Source organism: Tupaia chinensis, unplaced genomic scaffold, assembly GCF_000334495.1.
Source record: "Tupaia chinensis unplaced genomic scaffold, TupChi_1.0 Scaffold000646_1, whole genome shotgun sequence".
Lineage (NCBI taxonomy): Eukaryota > Metazoa > Chordata > Mammalia > Scandentia > Tupaiidae > Tupaia > Tupaia belangeri.
In genome coordinates this window covers 1,001,801-1,025,630 of record NW_006160167.1, presented here as the reverse complement: position 1 = coordinate 1,025,630, position 23,830 = coordinate 1,001,801, and the positions used below count along the sequence as shown (strand labels likewise).

The window sequence follows — 23,830 nt, the reverse complement described above, 5'->3', positions numbered from 1 at the left end:
GCCAATTGAAACATGCTGGACAGGGAGCCCATGGCTCTAGCTAATTGGAAGGCTGAGGCAGGGAGATAGTAATGTGGGTAGACCTGCCAAAAATACCTCTCTCTCTCTCTCTATCTCTCTCTCTTCCCTTCACACATAAGTGCTCATTCTCACTCACTTGTAAAAAAAAATGTTTATAGAATTTCTCCTAGAGTCAACCACCCTAACAAATTCATTTCTATCTTTTAACGTGAGTAATCATTATAATGCTTACATTTAGTAAAACTTTCAAATATAAACCTATTTTTCTTACCTTAAGACATTTGTTTTTCTTTTCTTTTTAAGCCAGAGGGCATGTATACACATATGGAAGAGAGAGAAAAAGAGAAAGCATCCCATAATTAGGTCTGGTCATGCTATAATCCTTTTTCCTCCAAGTCTCCATACCACCAGGATCCTGGGCATACATTCAGGTACTCAGCATGTTTTCAATCCACTATGGTCAGGATTTAAACCCTGGCAGCCCTGTGGGGCTTTCTCTGCATAGTGCATAACCACTGTGCTGTAGGACCAGCCTTCATCTGTATTTTATTTCTTTTTTCAGTCTCTTTTTTCTTCAAGTTCCTGATTGATTGATTGATTTTTGGCTTTAAAACAAAAAGACAGAACAATTCGTTTTCATTTAGAGTTCATAGATGTAGGCCAGCCAGTGGTACAGTGGTTAAGGCAGCTGGATCCCACATGCCAACTTTGTGGTTCAAGTCCCAGACCCAGAGACTTCAAAAACACATGGGGTACATGTGCATACTTGCCCAAAATCCTGAAGAGAAGAATGAAGAAGAAGGGATTGCACCCTAGGGGGAGTGATATCTCACTTTCCCTCTCCTTCTGGCACACGTACATACCCTATGGCAAAAATCTAAAAATAGATAGATAGATAGATAGATAGATAGATAGATAGAAGTTCATAGGTATATAGCACCTTTAAAGTAAAACAAAACCAATCATAAAAAAAAGCTAAATTATGGTCAGCCTGTGGTGTGGTGGATAAGGTGGCTATATGCCACATAGCTGACTGTGTGGTTCTAGCGTTGGACCTAGAAGATTAAAAACTGCACTGCACTGCACTGCACGGCTATTTTCTTACTTTCCCTTTTTCTCTATCTCTGATGAGCACATGCACCCCTCTGACAAGATTTTTTTTTTAAATTAAATCCTTGGGTCAGCAGGTGTCATGGTGGTTAAGACGCTGGACACTCCCACATGGTTGACCACTGTCAAGTCCCAGACCTAGTGACTTGCTTTCTCACTTTCCCTCTCTCTCTCTCTCTCTCTCTCTGGTCAAATTAAAAAATAAATAAATGAATAAATAAAATTAAAAAAATTAAATCCTCAAACATTGTAAATGATTAAAAAAAAAGAAAAAACCACCCTTAAACTTAAGAAACCTTTGTTTTATGATTTTCTGCATCTGTTAAAATTAACATTTTGATTTAAATGAAAAAAATCATTATATTTTCACATACAACAGATAAAACAGATAACATTTACTTCTAGGTCTAACTGAGAAGGAAAAGGATTTTCTTGCTGCTCATGAAAAGGAAAAAGGAAATGAAGCTTTCAACTCAGGCGATTATGAAGAGGCTATAATGTATTATACTAGGTGAGCAGATTTTTGTCAGAGTTTCAACTTACCATTTTTTTTTTCTTTTTTTGGAGAGGTTTTTGCTACAGGCAGGGCATGTGCGCTCACAGAAAGACAGAGAGAGACAGAGAGACAGAAAGCGAGAAATCACCCCCCAGGGGGGATGGCCACGCCACAGTCCCTTCTCCTCCATTCTCCTCTCGGGATCTTGGACACGCATCCACATGCACCCGGGTCCAGGACTCAAACCGCAGTCGACTACATGGGAGTCCAGCGACATGGCCACTATACTAACTGCTGGTCCCGCCTCAACTTACCATTTTATAAAAATGTGCAGATGTCTGTGCAGAAGTCTCATGTAGGAAGTTCCTGGTTCCAGTCCCGAGACATCCCTGGATACGTCAGGCACATTCTTGCCCATAATTCCATAATTTGGGGCCAGTTGAAAGCTGTGGATAGGTCACAGCTTTGGGACCCTATTGGGGATGCTCTCTGTCTGTCTGTCTGTCTGTCTGTCTCACTCTTGGAAGAAATGGATCAAGAAACTTAAAAAGTGATGATATGTTTATTGTTGAAATGATATAAATAAGCTAAATAGTTTTCAGAATCATGAAAGATACTGTACTTGTGGTTTATTATAAATTCATCTGTGTTTGTCTTGTTTGTTCAATGCCTTTCTGAAACCTCTAAGTTCCTATCCCACTCTCATTTTAGACAGAATACTAACTTCTGTATTTTACAGAGAAAAGAGAAGCCAACAGAAAGGAACTTGATGGAAAATCCAATTAGTATAGATGTTAAGAACGGGGGTTCTGCAGTCAGACTACCTGGACCTCATCTTAGTATTTATGGCCCACCACAAGGCCTTTGCACATGTAGGTTCTTCTGTATAGAATGCTCGTCCCTCCTCTTACTATTAATTGCAACTTCTCCTTTAGATCATACCTAACGTCTTTGAGAAAGTCTTCCCTAACCTCCTAGATTAGGCTAAATCTCCAGTGCTTTGGCCACATTATAGGCTCTTAAATAATCTTTTTTTTTTTTTAAGATTTTATTTTATTATTTTTATTTTATTTTATTTTTTCCATAGGGGACATGCACAGAGACATAGAGAGGGAGGAAGTGAGACAGCCCCCAGTGGGGGATGGCCATGCTATAATCTCTTCTCCTCCATTCTCCTCTTTGGATTTTAGGCATGTATACACATGTACCCAGCATATTTTTCAAGTTGCCGGGTCTGGGACTCAAACATGGAGTTGGCCATGTGGGATCTCATGCCTTAACCACGACACCATCTGCTGGCCTCTAGGCTCTTATATAGTCTCATCTTTCATTTGTGGCACTTGTCAGAGGTTTGATTTAAGTTTATATGATCTGATACTATTTGGACTGTAAGCTCTAAGAGTGGAGCCCACTTGTGAAGTTTTTTGTTTATTTGTTTTTAATAGCATTGTATCCCCAATGCCCAGCAAAGTGTCTGGTTCATAGCAGATATTCAGTAAATACGTGTATGAACTTTTGAAGTTCTTACATTGGGTGAAAAGTAGACTAAATTCCTGAAATATTGTTTTGGACAAGCTGCTAAAGAATTACTGATGTTACCTCAGAACTGAACTATACTTTTTTCTTTCATTGTCGTTTGGATGTCTAAAGAAGTTTTTCTTAGACCGGTTAAGTTTGTCTTAGCCTGGTTAAGGTAGAGAGGATATTATTTGCTAGATCATTCTTTCAGTACTGTCTCCCAGGTGAAGGTCAGCCCTGAGAGTCTCTTGTCCATTATAAGGAATAACATTCTTCTTCTTTTTTTTGAGGAGCCCTATAGTTAAAGAATTAAAATAGTCCAGTGTGATAATTAAGAAAACTCAGACTTTATGACCTGGGAAGGGCCTTTTTCTTTTTAAAATATTTTTGTGTCTTGTTTTCATTTATTTACTTTTAATTTGCCAGAAGGTAGATCTGCTTGCTAGAGAGAAAGTGAGATAGCACCCACCATGGGAAGGGGTACACCACAATCTCATCTCTTCCATATCTCCCTCCTCTTGGGATTTAGGGCATGCACGCACATATGTCTGGCTTGTTTTTTAAGCCACCAGATGTGAGACTCATAATTTGGTCATGTGGGATCCAGCCTCCTTACCCACCACACCACTGGCTGGCCCATGTTTTTTTTTTTATTGTTAGACAGCATATATGTTCCCCCACAAGAGAGAGAAAGCACCCCTGATGGGCATGTTCATGCCACAATCCTTTTTCCTCTATTTCTTCATCTCTGTAGGATTTGGCACATGCCCACATACACCCAGCATACTCCTCAAGACATAAAACTGGGATTCAAACCATGGTCAGCTATGTAGGATTCAATTTTGGGGAACCAGCAGTTAGCGTAATGGCTATGTTGCTGGACTCCCACGTAGTCGACCGTGGTTCGCGTCCCGGACCCGGTGGCTTAAAACTCACGCCGAGCGCGTGTGCGTGCGTGCCCAAGATCCCGAGAGGAGAATGGAGGAGAAAGGATTGCGGCGTGATCATCCTCTCTGGAGGGTGATTTCTTACTTTCTGTCTCTCTATCTCTCTCTGTCTGTCTGGCGAGCACACGCGCCCTATAGTGAAAACCTCTCAGAAAAAAAAAAAAGGATTCAATTTTGTATGTGTAGCACTTAACCACTGTGCTATGGGGCAAGTCCCTTGGGCAGATTAATTTCCTCTCTTGCTTTCATTTCCTCATGTGATGCAGCTATAATAGTGGCTACTTCAGAGCTCTTCTGTGGATTAAATAAAACAATGCACTGAAAGGCTGAATAACATGGTGGTAAAGAGCACAGACCATCTGGGTTTGAATCGTGGCTCCACCATTGGTTTGTAGCCAGGTCAGGTTACTTGACCTTTCTGGTGCATCTGTTTTCTCATCTGTGAAAAGGGAAGAACAGTCATACCTCCTCTACGGATTATAATGAGAATTGAATAAACTATGTACGTAAGGAGCTTAGTACCCGACCTGCGGCAAGTACTCAGTGTCAGGCACTCTTATTGTTTACTCTTAAATGTATTTTCCAAGTGTGGTCTCTACCCAACATGTAGTTTCTTTATAATCATGTTTAATGATCTTTGAAAATTGATTCTTTTGCTGACTTTTTCTTTTCCATCTTCTCTTCCTGTTCTGGATTTATTAAGTTCAATGCACTGGTACCCTTATCTTTCTGCTATCTGGGTAGTCATTATCTCACAGAATTTCAAATCAACTTTTTAAGCAAAAACAGGTAGATTTTAAATTCTTCTTTTCATTAAATATTTTGACTCATTAATCTAGTATTTGTTCCCTTGAAGTCTGTATTCCTTATCCCACTGACTATTGTACTGTTTCCTTCAATTAAATTCCTTGCATAAATTACTTTATGATAATTTCTTTTTTTGATAATCTTTATAGTTTAATCTACTTTTTTTTTAACTTAAAAATTGTTGTTTATTTGGTAGTAATAAACAGCAGAATATACATTTTCAAAAAGATAAACATTTTTTGAAAAAGAGTAGTTTCTTTCCACCAAGTACCAATTTATATTTTCATCCTTTTCCATGTTTCTATGTTATGAGTTCTCTACAGTTTTATCAAAACTGCTTTCTCAGACTCACAAAAGTCTGACTCACTAGCTTATTCTGTCTTTAACCTCATATTCCTAATGGGTTTTTTATATTTTTTATTTTTATTATCATCATAATCTTCTTTTTTTTAAATATTTTTTCTTTATTTATTTACATTCATTCACTGTTCATCATTATAACATACAAAATGAGATTTTTCCATTGAGAATACACTGTATATTGGCTCAATCAAGCACATCAACATATGTGTTATTGTCAACAAATCATTTTCCATTTATTGTTTTCTGTATATTTTGCCTTTTTTCCCATCTTTGATTCCCTATCTCACCCTCTGCCATCTCCCACCCTCCTCCCACACTGTGTCTGGTATCTATTGTTGCTTTCTATGCCTCCCCCATTTTATTGTTTCACTAAATATCTTAATAAATCTAAATATTTTCAATAGCAAGCACAGCTGATATGTACATATCCATGAACACAAGTCTGACTTTAGGCATAAACCTCAGTGAATAGAATGAACATACTATAACGTAGCACCTAACTAGGGCTATATAGCTTAACTGCAGTCATCAAATAGGTATTTCTAATGCCTTTTTTTTTTTTCTTCTGAAAATTTTTTTTTTTTATTAATTTACATTCATTCCCTGAGCATCATCACAACATTCTAAATGTGGTTTCCCATCTAGAATATACTATATAGTGGCTTAATAATGCATGTTATCATCCATAATATTCCATTTCTACTTTCATATATATGTTTTTTTACCCCATGTCTAGCCCTCTGCCCTATTCCACTCTCTTATTACACTATCTCTGCTGTCTACAGTTGTCTTCAATCCCTTTTCCCCCAACATTTCGTTGGTCACACAATATCATAAGTAATCTAACTACTTTCAATAGCAAGATCAGCCGATGGTTTCAAGAAAAGCAGTTTTGAACTGGTAAGGATATTTCTTTGAAACTTAAAGCCTAGAAACAGGTTAGTATTCTGTTCAAATAGTCGGAACATGAATCTATTGATAGCTGAAGACAGGACAAAAGTCCTTAAAACCAGACAACAAAGCTTAGAAGAAAAGCAGCAATATTTTAGTCAAGTCGTAGAATACTGTTTCATCAGTTCAGTCTCATGTACTTAATCTTTCTTCTGTATCTGTTGAGGTTCGATGTTCCAGATTGAAATCTGGGATGTAATACTCAACTCCAGCTTTTGGCCCTACAATTAAGTTGCCCATTTTCTTAGTTTCTGAACTCTTATTTCTGTGTGTCTGCATTTAATTTTACTGACATAGCACTCCCTTAAGAACTTCTTGGAGATCCGGTCTGGTGCTGGTAAATTCTTTCAGGTTTTGTTTATCTGGGAAAGTTCGTGTCTTTTCTTCCCAAATGAACGATAACCTTGCTGGGTACAGAATTCTCGGTTGAAATTGCTTTTCCCTTAATACTTTGAATACATTTTCCCATTCTCTCCTCGCTCTCATTGTTTCCGATGAGAGGTCTGCCGTTAGTCTGATGGGATACCCTTTGTAGGTAACTTGCCTTTTTTCTCTTGCCAGTCTTAGTATCTTGTCTTTGTCTGTGGTTTTGGTCAATCTGGCTATAATGTGTCTTGGAGAAGATCTTCTTGGGTTGATTCTATTTGGGGTCCTCTGTATTTCTTGGGACTGAATCTTTGAGTGCCTCTCCAGGTTTGGAAAATTTTCTTGTAAGATTTCATGGAATAGATTATCAATGCCCTTATGAGTCTCTTCACCTTCTGGGATGCCTATTATCCGGATGTTTGGACGTTTGATGGTATCTAGTACTTCTCGCATATTATTCTCAAATTTTTGGGCCATTTTCTCAGTCTTCGCGGTGGATTTTTCTAGGCCAACCATTTTCTCTTCTACATTAGAGATTCTATTTTCTGTATGATCTAGTCTGCTTTTAATACTTTCAAGGGAGATTTTGACTTCTTGTATTATAGCCTTCATCTCTAACAGTTCCATCTGATTCTTTTGTAAAGTGTGAAATTCCTCTTTTAGATCTAGCATGAATTTCCTCACCTCCTGGAACTCTTCAACTCCTTTCTCCTTCCTCTTCAGCAGTTCCTTGTCTCTCTTCTCTTCCATCTCTGTTAGCTTTGCCATTATGAATGTTCTGAATTCTTTATCAGACATTTCCATGATTTCCATTGAACTGTGTGTGGATAAAGAGGAGCTATCCTTTTCCCTTGTGGGAGAGGTATTTTCCTGCTTCCCCATATTTCTTGTGGTCCTGCAGCGATTTCTAGTCATCTGGTGGATGATCGGTTTCTTCCCAAACTTGGAAGTTCAATCACGCGAGTTTTGGATGCTGGAGGCCCAGTTATCAGTGGGACATCTTCCTTTCTCCCCAAATGGCTAGATCACAGGAGCCATGGAGCTGTCTGTCTCTTGAAGAAGGGCTGTTCTTAATCTACTTTTTTTAAGATTACAAACTAATGTATTTCTGTTAACATGATAACAGCTGAATGAAAGGTATTAGTTGTGATTGATTGCTTGTTAGAATTATTTATTATTTATTTAATTGCTTTGTTTTGTTTTGTTTTTAAGAAGTTTCTGCCTTATGGTGCATACACTTGCCAGAGAGGGAGAGACAGACACAATGAGAGGGAAAGTGAGAAATAACATCCCCAGGATGGCCACGCTGCAATCTCTTCTCCTTCATTCTCCTCCTAGGATCTTAAGAATGCACACATGTGCTTGGCGTGATTTTCAAGTCACCAGGTCTGAGACTCAAACCACTTTGGCCATCTGGGAGTTCAGCAACATAACCACTACACCATCTGCTGTCCCTGATTGCTTTGTTTTTTTAAAAAATTGCCAGAGGACTGTGTCCTCACAGCAAGGGGAGTTGCCAGGGGTGGGAGGAGGAAGGAAGATCACCTCCTATGGGAGATGATGGAGCTGTAATCTCATCTTCACTTCTCACTCCTTTCAGAATTTGGGCATGAAATGCACACATTTCCTTCCACGTTTCTCAGGCCACTGGGTCCGGTACTCCAACCATGTGGTTGCTCATGTAGGATCCAATCACAGTCTGGATCTTGAGCATCAGACCACAGGCTAACCCTTAATGACCTCTTTAGAGACTGTCTCCAGATACAGTCGCACTCCAAGATCTTGTGTAGTTAGGACTTCAACGTATTTTAGGAGGACACATTCCACCCATTCACAGGCTCTAATTGTTTTATTTACAACTGGAACCTAAGTTTCTCTATATGTTTAGGTTTACTTTGGGCCCACTTGTTGCCAACAAGTATTTCTTTTATAGGAGTATATCTGCACTTCCCACGGTTGCTGCCTATAACAATCGAGCTCAAGCGGAAATCAAGTTACAGAATTGGAATAGTGCTTTTCAGGATTGTGAAAAGGTCTTGGAGTTAGAACCCGGAAACTTAAAAGGTAAAAAATATACATATAATGCTTTTAAATGTATAGCAGGACACATTAAAGACCATTTGCAGACACTTGTTACATTTACATTATAATTATTAAAGATAATCTTGAATTTCTGTATGTGAATCACCACCTTTGTAAAGTTACTTTTAATTTTAACTTTAAATTGGAATTTAAATCCTTGGTTATTTATACTGAGGTAGCTAGTAATCTAATAGAACATATATGTATTTTTTTAAGGTTTTTGCTGTAGGGTGCATGCGTTCACCAGAGAGAGACAGAGAGGGACATAGTAGAGAGAAACTGAGAACTAACCCTCCAGGGGAGATGGCCATGCCAGCCATGCCACAATTCCTTCTTCTCCATTCTCCAGGGATTTGGGCATGCGTGTACACGCAGCTGGCGTGAGTTTCAAGCTACCAGGTCTGGGCCTTGAACCCTAGTCAGCCATTTAGGAGTCCAGTGCCTTAACCACTATACCACCTGCTGGCCCCAATATATATGTATTTTTAAGAGATAAATATTGGGACTAGCAGATGGCATAATGGTTATATCACTGGACTCCTACGTAGTTGACCATCGCTTGAGTCCTGGATCCAGTAGCTTAAAACATACTGGGTACATGTGTGTGGATGCCCAAATTCCAGAGAGGAGAATTGAAGAGAAGGGATTGTGGCATGGTCATCCCCAATGAGGGGTGATTTCTTGCTTTCTGTCTCTCTGACTCCCTCTATCTCTTCAGTGAGCACACATATCCTATAGCAAAAAATTTCTTTTAGGGGCTTGCAGATGGCATGGTGGTTAAGAGTGCTGGACACCCACATGACTGATTGCTATTTGAGTCTTGGAACTGGCGGCTTGCTTTCTTACTTTCCCTCTCTCTCTCTCGCTCTGTCCCTCTCTGGTCCAACTTAAATACATACATATATACATACATACATACACATATACATAAATTTAAATGAAATAATTCTTTTTTAAAAAGACTGTATTAATTTATTTTAATTGGGCCAGAGAGGGGCAGAGCAAGAGACAGAAAGAGAGAGAAAACTAGGTCCAGAACTTGAACCACAGTCAGCCATGTGGGAGTCCAGTGCCCTTAACCACCACACCACGTGCTGGCCCCCAAAAATTTCTCTTAAAAATGAAAGAGATCTCTCAGGCTTGCATTTGATAGGCCTTTCTATCCCTCCCCCCCCCCAATTTTAAGTATATTTTGATACAGATTTTCTAATATTTATTAATATAAAATAATATGCCCAAACTCTATTTAAAACCCTTTAACCTCTTCTCTGTATATGGCCACTCAGAGGGACATAGATATAATTTAATTTTAATTTAATAATAATGTCAATAATTTAATTTTAAATTAAACTTGTTTAAAACTGACTATATCATGCCACCAAAAACTCGCACTTTGTCCTGAGTCCCTGTCTCAGTGACTGACCGCCTTGTCATGGTCCACGCCTGAGGTGTGCTGATCAGCCTTGACTCTCCTTTTCTGTTATGAAGAAGGATAACAGAAGGGGCGGCATCCATTGTAACAGACATGCTACTTTTTCTTAAATATTTATGGATTTAAGTAAATATAAACTTTTTTTCACATATTTGTTCCTACAAACATTGGAGGTGGTGACAGAAGCCATGGGTATGCTGGGGGGAGCCTGGTGCACCAGCTGCTATTGTCATTGTCACATTGCCCTGTACTTATCTGTAGAGTCTCCTTGGGCCTTATTCTGTACCAGCTGATCTTTGTCACAGAGTGCAGGTGGGCTCCCAGGTGTACTAATGCCTGGTGAAGATTCCGTCATCTCCCGATGAGCCCTTACCACCACTTTGTCAGGCCCTGGGCCAAGCAGTTTAAGTGTATTAACTCCATTAATTTTCACAGTAGCCTTGTAGAGGTGCAGACGCTATTAGCACACTAATTTTACAAAGAAGCAAACCAAGGCACAGAGAGATTAAGCAACTCACCCAAGATCACACAGTTAACAAATGAAGAACCAGGACCCAACTCTGGACAACAGACTCCAGAACCCCCACCCAACCGTTGTGCTACTCTTCTGCTGCTGTAATTCTTCTTTACTTGAGTAATGTCCTCATACTATGCCTTAATACCTGAACCTTCACTATTAAAAGACAAATTTGGTAGAACCAAATCTAGTAAAAAGGTAGGCATAAAATATTAAGAGGTTGGACCAGCAGGTGGCATGGTGGTTAGGGCACTGGACTCCCACATGACCGACCATGGTTTAAATCCCAGACCTGGCAGCTTGCTTTCTCACTTTCTCTCTCCCTTGCTCTCTCACTCATGAGTGCAAATTCCCTATTCCCTTTTAAAAAAGTAATAATAATAAATTAAATAAGTAATTCTTTTACTTAAAATACAAAGTTCTGTTGGCTCAAGTGAATAAGTAACTTCCTCTTCAGAACTTTATTTTTACCTCAAAAGATCATTGTTCTAAGTGCAATGCAGTATCTTAGATTCCATCTTGGAACAAAAAGGACATCAGGGGAAAAACTGATGAAATTCACAAAAGGTCTGTAGTTAATAGTATTGGGCCAATGTAAATTTCATAGTTTTACAAATGTACCACAGTTATGTAAGATGTTGACATTTGGGGAGACTTAAGTGAAAGTACATAGGAACTCATACCATCTTCGTCACTTTTTTGTTTGTAAAATTAAATAACTAATTCTTAAAAAGATTATTCCAAAGACCAACAGATGGCATAGTGGTTATATCACTGGATTCCCACATAATCGACTGCGGTTCAAGTCTCAGACCTGGTAGCTTGAAACTCATGCCAGCATGTGTGTGTGTGCCCAAAATCCCGAGAGGAGAATGGAAGAGGAAGGACTGCAGCGTGATCATCCTCCCGGGGGGTGATTTCTTGCTTTCTGTCTGTCTGTCTGTCTCTCTCTCTCTCTCCAGCAAGTGCACACGTCCTATACCAAAAATCTCTCTCTCTTTAAAAAAAAAAAAAGATTATTCTAAATGAAGACGTTATATCATGAATATTTCTTCGTTAAAATTCTCTTTGGATATCTGAGTAGCAATAGCAATAACTCAATTATACTTAAAACCACAGTACTCCATGGCCCAGCCACGTGGCATACACTGCTAAGACACTATACTGGGACCACATGAGTGGCTGGGGTTCAATTCCTAGTCCAACCTAAGGACTAGGTTGGTGGCATGTACCTGTAATTCAAGAGCTTTGGAAGGCTGAGGCAAGGGGATCACAAACTCAAGCTTGCCTTTTGATTTTCCTTAAAGAAGGAAAATGTAACTGTTTAGTGAAAAATTTCCCAATAGCGCAGCACAATATGGAAGCTTTGAAGGGTGAGCGATAGAGTCTCTCAGTCCTCAGAGAAGCTGGCAGGGCCTGGGGCTGCCAGAGGGCTAGGCTGTTAGTGGTTGCCTGATAGCAGCCACTTCTGTTTTCCTTAGAATTCTTTTCTATATGTGGAAATGGGTGTAGTGAGACTGTGCATAATTACACCCCAAAGTATTCTCTGCTGCTTATATTCCTCTACTTGCAAATCCATTATAACTACAATGCCTTATGATCTGTATTTTGGTCAAACATCAGCTCTTCTGCGCCGTGCCACTACATACAAACATCAAAACAAGCTCCAGGAAGCCATAGAAGATTTGAATAAAGTACTGGACGTTGAGCCTGATAATGATTTGGCCAAAGTAAGTATGGAAAGTAATTTCTCACCCAATCCTGTAATTGACCATTTGTGTATTTATTTATGTTTAAATGGTATCAGTCATGCTGAAAAAATTATGTTGAGGATTAGGTCACAGCTTTAAAAGTAGGCGTATCCCAGGTATTCCAGAACGTTAGCATCTATTTGAAGTGGAATAGAGCAGGCTCTTAAAGAAACTGTCTAAAACAGTATAGCTACCTCTGAAAGATGTCTATTTAAACTTTCTCTTTCCTATATTGTTGTATGTAATGCTTTTCTCTGCACTAATCTCACTTTGTGATGCAGAATGGTTGAGAGGTTTCCTAGGTAAGATCAGGTGTGAGCTTCAGGGCTATGGAAGACTGTAGGTAGCGTGGCCAGTATTGCACTGTGGACAGCACGTGGATGCACTTGGGGACTTTCGGTTAAGGCCTACAGAGTAGAGAAGTGTCAAGAACTGTATAGTGTCTCAGAATTTTTTTAAGCTTATTTATTTCTTATATGGGGACAGAGGAAAGGGAGAGAGTGAAGCAGACAGCACCCCCAGCAGGGTCTTCATACCATAACCCCACCCTTAGTGCCTACCAACCAGGATCATTAGCACATGAGTGTGCCTGGCACTAAGAGGGAGACCTCACAGGCGTGGCCAGAACTTTACCAGGTGTCCCCAGCATCACAGAGCACTGTGTTACAGCAGTGCCACTGGAACTGGCCTAGGGTCTGAGATTTTACCCTACTTACAAATTAGCACTGCGATCTGGCAGTGAGACGTTCTGGGTCCGACACAAGAACCCTGTTACTCACAGCACATGGAGCAAACATCAGTGTCCCTCGCCCCTAAGTCCCAAAGGGTGATGCAGTGTCCTGTGTGGATTCTACACATCTAGTGGGTGTGTATAGAGGTGAGAATGCAGAGTTTAGAAAAACTCTATCTTATAATGAGCCGTAAGCAAACCTGCCCAACCTCTGCGGATTTCATGGAACATCGTATTTATTACACTGGAGAGGGAAGGAAACATGTTTACCACACTGGAGAGCAAGCAGACTGACCTCTGCTCTGCAGAGAAATGCTATCTTTATTTCCCAAGGCTATTCTTGATACAAACATCCTTGAAGGTAGTCCAGTTTAGTGCCTGTGCTCACAGTATAGTCAGAAATGAGAGACACTTGTGCAAAATTGTCCCCAATGAGTTGTCCACATGTACCTGTTGGGTGATCTATTGTACTTTCTCTGAGTGGCACTTGGCTTTTGTCAAGTCAGAATTTCAGAGGAGTAGGCTTAGGGCTCAGTTTAGGAACATCTCTCTTCCCTATAGTACTTCCTTTTTGTAATGGTTGTGTTTATTAGATAGTTAACATGGGGCCAGCTGGTGGTGTGGTGGTTAAAGCAGCTGTATCCCACAAACTGCTTGGTTCAAGTCCCAGACCCAGAGGCTTGAAAACCACACTGGGTATGTGTGTGTGCATGCCCAAAATTCCGAGAGTAGAGAAGGGATTATGGTGTGGCCATCCCCTATAGGAGGTTATTTCTCACTTCCTCTCTCTCTCTGTGTCTCTAGCAAGCACACATGTCCTATAGCAAATTAAAAAGAAAAAATGAGTTTTATTTATTTATTCCATGAGTGAGAGAGGCAGAGTAATGGAGACAGATATAAAGCACAGCTCTCCTGACAAAGTCTTGATAAACAGATCCACTCCTCAGCCTCAGACCTCCCCCCAATCCCTTCCCAGATCATTGGCACATGCTGTCTGGCACACTCAGGGGGCCTCTGGGTTTGAAATGGCAGCCTTCCCATGTGTGTCTGCCTTGTGGAGCTTCATGGCTGATCATGGTTCAAGTCCTGGACCTGGTGGCTTGCTTTCTCACTTTGTCTCTGTATATGTCTCTGGTCAATTTTTTTTAAAAAGTGAGTGAATAAATAACATTGAATAAATAATTTTTAAAAAATAAAAGAAAAACGTTCTCTGAAATATGATGATTATGTTGCAGAAAATCTTGTCAGAGGTCGAACGAGATCTGAAAAATTCTGAACCTGCTTCTACAACTCAAACTAAAGGGAAAAGGATGGTTATTCAGGAAGTAGAAAACTCTGAAGATGAAGATGGAGAGGACAGCAGAAGAAAACACAATGATGGCAGTGGAGGTAAGAGTAACACAACTTTTCTATTTAGTTTATGTAAAGAACTGCCTGTTTATATGATGACCTGCTGTTGTTTTCTATTTGTATAGAAATTCTTAGGCTACTACTTTTTCTAACTTTATCTTATAAATAACAAGCAAGTTTAGCTCATCTCTTTCTTTCTCCTTCCTTCCTTCCTTCCTTCTTTCCTTCCTACCTTCCTTCCTTCCTTCCTTCCTTCCTTTTAGGTTTTTGGCATAGGGCACACTCACTGGAGAGAGACAGAGAGAGGGAAAGTGAGAATTCACCCCCCGGGGGGATGGCCATGCCACAATCCGTTCTCCTCCATTCTCCTCCTGGGCATACACACACATGAACCTGGCATGAGTTTCAAGCCACCAGGTCTGGGACTCAAACAGCAGTTGGCCATATGTGAGTTCAGCGACTTAACCATCATGCCACCTGCTGTCACCATCACTTACTCTCCAGTGTTCTCATAGTGTTCATGAATTCTGTCCCAGGCCAGGTTTTTAGTTGTATTCAGTGGCAGAGACAGGGTAGAGTGCATTTACTCCTGAACTAGAACTGTTCTCTCATTACTATTTTTTGAATGATTAGCACATTCAAAAAGCTATGGATGTACTTTACATAGATAACATGATTTAATCCTTAAGGAATTTGTAGCTACCTGTACTTGTATAGATTAGGCAATGCAGACTTAGAGAAGGTAAGTTATACACTACATTTGCACAGGTTTTAGGTTGCGTAGTTGGGATATTGCCCCAAATCTGTGTGACTCCAAAGCCTATCTCAAAAATAATTATTGGATGCCAACTAAGAGGATATAGGTTCTATAAAACCCAGGCCAAATATCACCAGGCTGCACTGTCAAAGAAATAGATATTAATTTGGTGTTTATTTACTCATATGCTCATCAGTATACCAAGAACTCTTAATAGAAGTTGAACCTCTGAAGTTCATCCTTTGAGCAGTTGGCGTAATGGCTATATCACTGAACTCCCATGTAGTTGACTGTAGTTCGAGTCCTGGACCCAGTGGCTTAAACTCATGCTGGGCACGTGTGCATGCATGCCCAAGATCCTGAGAGGAGAATGGAGGAGAAGGGATTGCAGCATGGCCATCCCCCCTGGGGGGTGATTTCTTGCTTTCTGTCCTCTATCTCTCTCTGTCTTTCTGGCAAGTGCACACACCCTATAGCAAAAACCTCTCAAAAAAAAAAAAAAAGAAAGAAAAAAGAAAAAAAGCTGAACCTATGAGGCCAGCAGGTGTCATGGTCATTAAAGGCACTGGATTCCCACATTTCCCACATGGCAGACTGCAGTTCAAGTCCTGGATCTAGAGGCTTGCTTTCTCGATTTCTCTTTCTCTTTTTCTCTGGTCAAATTAATAATAATAATAACCAAAAAATGGAATTAAATAACTAATTCTTTTTTTTAAAAAAGGAAGTTGAACCTATGCTGAGGAGTAAGTGAATTAAAGACTAGTGTGATCATTTTGAAACTAAAAGACCTTCCTCACATAGAAATAAACAAGCAGGAAAGAGCCAGTCATCTCTAAAAACCACTAATACTACTTTTATGATTAGAAATCTGAGTCAGGAGATGGCTAGGCTGTTTCTCTCTGAGGTAGGCTGTTGCCCATAGGTGAGTCCCATAGAGAAGAAGCAGTATTCCCCTTCATAACCCAAAGAGCCAGAGTTTTACAAGAAGCATTGAGATCCTGCCATTCATGCATACACCCCATTCTTTGTAGATTAGAGAAGATACAAAATTTATCAGTTTTAGAAAATAAAAATGTCTTGATAGAATATAAATTTAAAAACCAGTAAGTTCCCTTTTATCAGGAAAGCAAATCAAGGTAAAATAGTATAAATAAATGGAGATACAGACATAATCCTTTCATCCTAAAAAAGAAGTGAAATCAGTTGAACGCACTTAAGCTCACCTTTCCAAGTCTGTTGCTAGGTGACATGTACTTTTTTTTTTTTTTAAGAGGTTTTTGCCTTAAGGCACATGCATTTGCGGGAGAGAGAAAGAGACAGAAACAGTGAGAGGGAAAGTGAGAAATCCCCCCTGGGGAGGTGACCATGCTACAATCCATTTTGCTCCATTCTCCTGTGATATTGGGCACACACGCACAAGTGCCTGGCATGATTTTCAAGCTACTGGGAATGGGACTCAAGCTGTGGTCAGCCTTGTGGGAGTCCAGAGACGTAACCGCTACACCATCTGCTGGCCTAGGTGACATGTAAAAAGAGACCCTAGGGCTTTGGACATGAAAGAAGTAATCCAAGCCACTTTTAGGAAAATAATGTTAAACTCCTGAGGAAGTTAGCACATTGGAATCATTGCACATAGTTCTCCATCTCACCACACTCCAAGGAAGAATTCTTGGTCATTGTGTGGTATGTTCCAGGGAGCCTGAGGAAGCGACCAGTGCTTCCTAACCTTGACTGGTCATGCTGCTCCTTCACGAGCTCCCCGTGGGCTGGTCCCACAGCTCATCCAGAATGAGGTGCAACATCACCGATGGATTTAATTTAACAGCCGGTCATTATTGAGTTCCAGCTCCATCAGGTACTGAGATAAGATCATGGGTAGGCTTTTTTTAAAAAAAATCCTGACTTCTAAGGCCCCATACTAACAAATACTTGCCCATTTGCCAAGATGATTCAATGTGGGCATCTGAGTTCATGGGCTTCTCTCAGAAGAGAAGCTCCCCACCTATTTGTGTTTTCCTTCCCTAGTAGAGATTGGCTAGAAGTGGCCATCACCAGAGACTGGCGTTTATTCTCTATATCTCCCCACAGGGTCTAGGAGAAGCAATCAGAAGAAATTGAGCATCTATGCTCCCCTGTAGTGCTGTTGCTTATTCCCATTTATAAGTAAAATATATGACAATTAGTCACTCAAGGAGAAGAATATAGTTAAATATCGCTCCTCTTCTAGAATTGCCAGGATCAGGGGTAGAAGGAAGGTATTTCTAAGAGTTAAGACAACAGACAAAATCATGAAAAGCCTGTATTTCTAGAAGCCATAAAACACACACATAAACTTAAAGGTGGGCCAGCCAACAGTGGGGTATGTAAGGTAGCTGGATTCCACATTGCCAACTTTGCAGTTCGAGTCCTGGACATGGCAACTTGAAAAATGTGCTGTGTGTGCCTGTGTGCCAAAAATCCTGATAGGAAAGTGGAGGAGAGGGGATTTTCACATGGTCATCCCCCTGCTTTCTCTCTCTATCTCTGTGGTGAGTGCACACACTCTATGGTAATTAGAAAAACAAAAAAAAAGACAAATAACAAACTATAAAAATGTTTAAGGGTTGATAACCTTATGAAATTTTTTTTTTAATTTTTACTTTTTCATAATTCCTTCCCCTCTTTTTTTGGAGAGGTTTTTGCTATAGGGCGCATGCGCTCGCCAGAAAGACAAGAGAGAGACAGAGAGATAGAAAGTGAGAAGTCACCCCCCAGGGGGATGGCCACACTGCAATCCCTTCTCCTCCATTCTCCTCTCGGGATCTTAGGCATGCACGCACATGTGCTGGAGTGTGTTTAAGCCACTGCGTCCAGGACTCGAACTGTGGTCAACTGCATGGGAGTCCAGCGACATAGCCATTACGCTAACTGCTGGTCCCTCCCCCCCCTTTTTAATAATTTCTTATTTACATTTAATTGTTGCTCATGTTTGTGGGGTATAATATGGACTTTCAAAGCATGTGTACTGTGTGCGATAAATCAAGGATATTACCATATTTTCAACAAAGAATACCACATTATGATGTGTGCCTTCAATTTTAGCTTCACTAGTTTTAGGGGTTTTATTGAGATATATTTATAAGATTGGCCATGCCCTCTTTTTACTCTGTTGTAGTATGCTCTATGCTGTTCTGCAATCCAAATCATGAGTTTTTATAAAACAATAAGAAAAAGACAGTATAAGAGTGAACAAAGCATATAAATCCTAATGGAAAATAGAAATTAATCAATACCTTTGTATTAGAAATAAAAAATGAAAATGAAGTATAAATTCCTTTTTTCTCCTACTAAATTGGCCAAGATGGATGGAAAAAAGAGAGAGTGAGTACTCTATTTCATCAAAGGTAAGGTGAAATAAACACTCTTTTTTAAAAATTGAGATATGGGCCAGCCAGTGATGTGGAGGTTAAGGCAGCTGGATCCCGCATGGCCACCTGCATGGTTCGAACTGCTTATTCTTTGGGTGTCATATGTAAGAATCCATTATAAAATTCGAGATCATGAAGATTTACTCCTGTGTTTTCTCCTAAGGTTTTTATAATTTGGGCTTTTATATTTAGGACATTGCCTAATTTGGTGATATCAGTTCAATTTAGTTTAGTTTGTTTGTTTCTTATTTTTTGTTTGTTTTTAGTTTTTTGTTTTAAAGAGAGAGTTTTGCTATAGGGCGCATGTGCTTGCCAAAGACACAGAGAGAGACAGAGAGTGATAAGTCACCCCCTCGGGGCAGATGGCCATGCTCTAATCCCTTCTCATCCTTTTTCCCTCTCAGGATATTGGGCACGCATGCACACACGCCTGGCATGAGTTTTAAGCTGTTAGGTCTGGGACTTGAACCAGTCTACTATGTGTCCAGAGATGTAACCATTATACCATCTTCTGGTCCCTATTTTTTGTTTGTTCTTAAATGTGGAAATCTAGTTGTCTCAGCACCATATGTAAAAGAAACCGTTCTTTTCCTATTAAATGAACTTAGTGCCCTTATCAAGAGTTAATTGACCATAGATGTACAGGTTTATTTCTGGAAGCTCAATTCTATTTCATTAGTCTGCGTGTGTGTCCTTATGCCACTACCATGATGTTTTGATAATCATTGCATTTAGTAAGTTTTGAAATCAAGAAGTATGAGTCCTTTGATTTTGTTCCTTTTTTTTTTTTTTTCCCAATATAATTTTGACTATTCTGGACCCTTTGTCATCCCTTTACTCGTGATAAAGTGCATGTGTATGTATGTGAGAGAGAAAGAAAGAATGTGAAGCATCCTCCACCAAGCCTGACCATGCTGCGATTCCTTTCCTCTAGGCCTTTAGCCTGTCAGATCCTGGGCACTAACATTGCACGCCTGGCATGTGTCAGGCTGACTGGGCCTGGATTTGAACTGTGATTGCAACGTGGGATCCAACTTCTCTTAAGTAGTGTGTTACTACAGTGCCATGGAGACAGCTCTCATATGATTTAGGGGACTGGTTTCTCTATTTCTGTAAAAAAGTTTTGGTAAAGATCATCTTGAATATGTAGATTGTTTTGGGTATTAACATCTTAAACTTAATCTTAAGTCTTCCTATCTGGGATGTCTTTCTAGTTAAGTCTTCTTTAATATATCCCAGCAATATTTTATAATTTTCAGTATATAAGTTTTCTTTATCTCTGTGGCTAAATTTATTCCTAAATATTTTATTCTTTTGGATGCTGTTTTTTAAGAGAGATTTTTGTTATAGGGCGTGTGTGGTCACCAGAGAGAGAGAGAGAGACAGAGACAGAGACAGAAAGCAAGAAATCACCCCTAAAGGGAGATGGCAACACCATCAATCCTTTCTCCATTCTCCTCCTGGGATTTTGGGCATGCACACACATGCGTCCAGCTTTAGTTTTAAGCTGCTGGGTCCAAGACTCAAATGACAGTCGACTATGTGGGAGTCCAGCGACATAACCTTTATCCCATCTGTTGTTCCCTTTTGGGTTCTATTTTAAGTCAAATTGTTTCTTAATTTCCATTTTGGGCTAGTCATTACTGGCATTAATCTTGTACCCTGCAGGTTTGCTGAATTGGTTGATTCACTCTAGTAGTTTTGTTATTTTGGGGGGTTGTTTGTTTTTTTTAGGTAGATTCTTTGAGATTTTCTGTATGTAGCGAGTCATACCATTTACAAACAGAGATAGTTTTTACTGATTGACTTTTATTTCCTTTTATTGCCTGATTGATCAGGCTACAACTTGTACTATAGCACTGAATAGCAGTGGTGAAAATGGGCATCCTTGCCTTGTTGCTGATCTTTGGGCAAAGTTTCCATTCTTTTGCCACTGAATATGATGTTAGGTGTGGGCTTTTCATAAACATACTTTATCTTGTCAAGGAATCACTTGTCTTTTTAAAAATTATTTTATTCAACTTTTATCTATCTATCTATCTTAATTTGACCAGAGAGGGACAGAGTGAGTAAGCGAGTGAGTGAGTGAGAGAGAGAGAGAGAGAGATAGAAAGCTGTCAGGTCTGGGACTCAAACTGCAGTTGGCCATGTGGGAGTCCAGCGCCCTTAACCACCACGCCACCTGCCTGCCTGGAAGCGCTTATCTTTTCCCAGCTTTTCTGAGTGTTTTGTCATGAAAAAGTGTTGGACTTTGCATAATGCCTTTTTATCATCAATTGTGATATGTTTTTTCCTTTGTTCTGTTAAAGTGGTGTGTTAGCATTGGTTGATTTTCTAATACCAAACAGCTTTGCATTTCTGAGATATATCCAACTTTCTAATGGTGTATAGTTCTTTTAAAATGTTATTGAATCAGCTTGTTAGTATTCTGTTGAGGATTCTTGCATCTTCCTACTACCCAAACTACCTCGCCCCAAGCTATGATTTTTGTTATTTCTTCCTCTGATATTTGTTGTTGACTCCTTTGTTCCCGAAATACTCTTGGTTTCTGAGGCATTATGGCCTCCTCGTTTATCTGTTTTTCCTAGGTATTTGTCTATGTGCATTGGAGATTCTTCCTTCCATTTATCCTTTAAGAGTTAGTACTTCATAGGCATCCTTTAGAAGCTCTGAGTGATTCCATCCACCCAAACCTCAATGATCCTTGGTGTGCTGGCAACTCCCAAGTGGTTTTCTCTGGATGAGCTCACTTTTCTGATCTACACGTGGATCCAACGCTCTGAATAGCTCTCTGCAATGTCCCATGGCCTTTAGCCCCATATCCCACAAGACTCACAGATCTTTTATGTTCAGGCCTTTGTTGACCTTTTCAGAGAATTCTGAAGTCGTTCAAGGATATTTCAATCTTAAGAAGTACTGCTTTTCATTCAGTTCTAATCTCACTTATGCTGGTTTCTAGCTCTCTGTACTTGCGTGAATTCCTTAGCTGCTTCTCAGTGTTTCTGTTGCCTCATTTGTGAAATGGAAATGATAATACTGAAGATTAAGGATAGTGCATGCAAAGGTCTTTGCCTGCATTCATTTCTAAATAACTACAGCTATTTAGTTAGTACTGGTCAGACATAGAGATACCATACAAAGCGATGGAAAACAATACTAAATTGTCCATTGTTTCTGCCGACACAGACTTGTGCTTCCACGATTTCTGGGCTAGGACTAAGTAGCAGATACCAAATGAAAACTGGAATCTTACTCTAATAAATTCTGCTGAATCTAAACTGGGGATTTATATCTGTAACAAAATCTGCTAATTATTTTAATTCTCAAGTCCCTTTTGATTGGTGATCTAAAGTGGATGTTATTCTATTGAATAGAAAACTATTATATATACAGACAACCTAATATATTGGGCCAGCCCTATAGTACAGAGGTTAAGCTCTGTGAAGAGGAAGCTGATTCCCACATGTCAAATGGTATTTGAATCCTTGTCTCAGTGGCAATGTGTTTGGTTTGTCCACGCATGCCCAAGATACTGATGAGATGGAGAATTGGAGGGAGAAGAATTGCTGCATGGCCAGTTCCTACATGGGGGTGATTTCTCTCTGTAGAGTCTCTCTTTCTCCCATGTGCATGTATATGCTTCATAATTAATTTTTTCTTTCCTTTTTTTTTTTTTCAGAGAGATTTTTGCTATAAGGCGTACTCACTGGAGAGACAGAGAGATAGAAAGTGAGAAATCAACCCCTGGGGGGAATAGCTATACCACAATCCCTTCTCCATTCTCCTCTTGAGATTTTGGGCATGCATGCACACACACACAAACCCAGGGTGGGTTTAAGGCACTGGGTCCAGGACTTGAACCATGGTCGCCTATGTGGGAGTTCAGCAACATGACCATTACGCCATCTGCTGGTTCCTATAATGAATGTTTTAAAAAATGAAAAACTGTAGTAATTAATGTGTTTTTTTTATTCAGTGCTTGCCTAAAGGTGATCATCCCCTGATTTTATTTATATAATTGTGGTTTCCTATTCCCTCTGTCTTTGCTCTACAAATTTTGGTTTTACCATTCTTGAAAGAGAATTGGAAACTATATCTATGAAAAGTTGGATCAGAATTTGTTAAAAGAAAATTTGGAAATCTTGGTATTTAAGTGCTTGTTAATAGTGATTTAAAATGATTGGTTCTTTATTTTAAATATTTATGAGACACCCATCAGTGAAACAGTTATTCATTGTTTTTATATTTAAAAATAGTAGATTCAATAATCACTCATAAAGCTATTAACAATGAAATTTTTCAATCAGAATTTAGTTTGAATAAGGCATTGGAATGGAACATTTACTGTTTTTTTAGGCTCTTTTTAAGCCAAAAAAACTAGATGCTTAACTTAATATGATGAATTCTTTGCTAAGTTTGTTTTAAAACTACTTCAGTCACTTCGACTTCTTCTTTCAAATGATCTTTTCCTCCCAACTCTTTAAAATAAGGAAAAGGTGGGACCAGCAGTTAGCATAATGGCTATGTCACTGGACTCTCATGTAGTCAACAGCAGTTCAAGTTCCAGACCGGTGGCTTAAACTCACGCCAGGCGCGTGTGCTTGCGTGCCCAAGGTCTGGAGAGGAGAATGGAGAAGGGATTGCGGCGTGACCATTCCCCGTGGGGGTGTGGGGGGATGATTTTTCGCTTTCTGTCTCTCTGTTTTTCTGGTGAGCCCTATAGTAATAACCTCTCCAAAATAATAATAATAATAAAAAGGTAATGTAGCCTTGGGCCTAATTATCATATTGTCAAGTTTCAGTAACTCCATTAATTCATTCGTATGTTGTAAATGGATGAAAAAGTACCGTGTAGTAAGAACTACCTGGACAGGCGTGGTTTACTGAAAGCAGAGGTTTTGCAATGCCGGTTCGCACCAGCCCTTCAGCGTGGAAATCGCTAAGCGCGGTGGGCTGGACCTCAGTGCCCTGCCCCCTGCCCGGAACGTGTCCTCAGGAAGCCACAGGGGCCTGGCGGAGGCGGACTCCGCGGTGGCGCCCCGTAAGTCCAGAACCGCCCGGCCCGCCTCGCCTGCCTTGCCCGCCTCGTGGGGGCGGCGCCTGCCCCGGCTTCCCCGTGGGCCCGCCCCCTGCGCCGGGCACCCCCGCGGCCTCCGCGGTAGTTTCTCCTGATGATGCAAACACTCACTTCCCGCATCCACTTCCCCACAGAGGCCGCCCAGCCG

The 23,830-nt window shown here is 40.1% G+C and overlaps 1 protein-coding gene across 1 annotated transcript in view; it reads left to right on the top strand.

Annotated features, from left to right (window-relative positions):
* Positions 1-23,830, top strand: part of SPAG1 (sperm associated antigen 1) — a 73,114-nt gene that overhangs the window by 18,187 nt on the left and 31,097 nt on the right. Inside the window, exons 7-12 of the mRNA XM_027776230.1 lie at positions 1,537-1,642; positions 8,513-8,643; positions 12,234-12,340; positions 14,327-14,480; positions 15,131-15,183; positions 23,526-23,646. Coding sequence (XP_027632031.1) covers positions 1,537-1,642; positions 8,513-8,643; positions 12,234-12,340; positions 14,327-14,480; positions 15,131-15,183; positions 23,526-23,646 — 672 coding nt within the window. The remainder of the gene's footprint in view (positions 1-1,536; positions 1,643-8,512; positions 8,644-12,233; positions 12,341-14,326; positions 14,481-15,130; positions 15,184-23,525; positions 23,647-23,830) is intronic.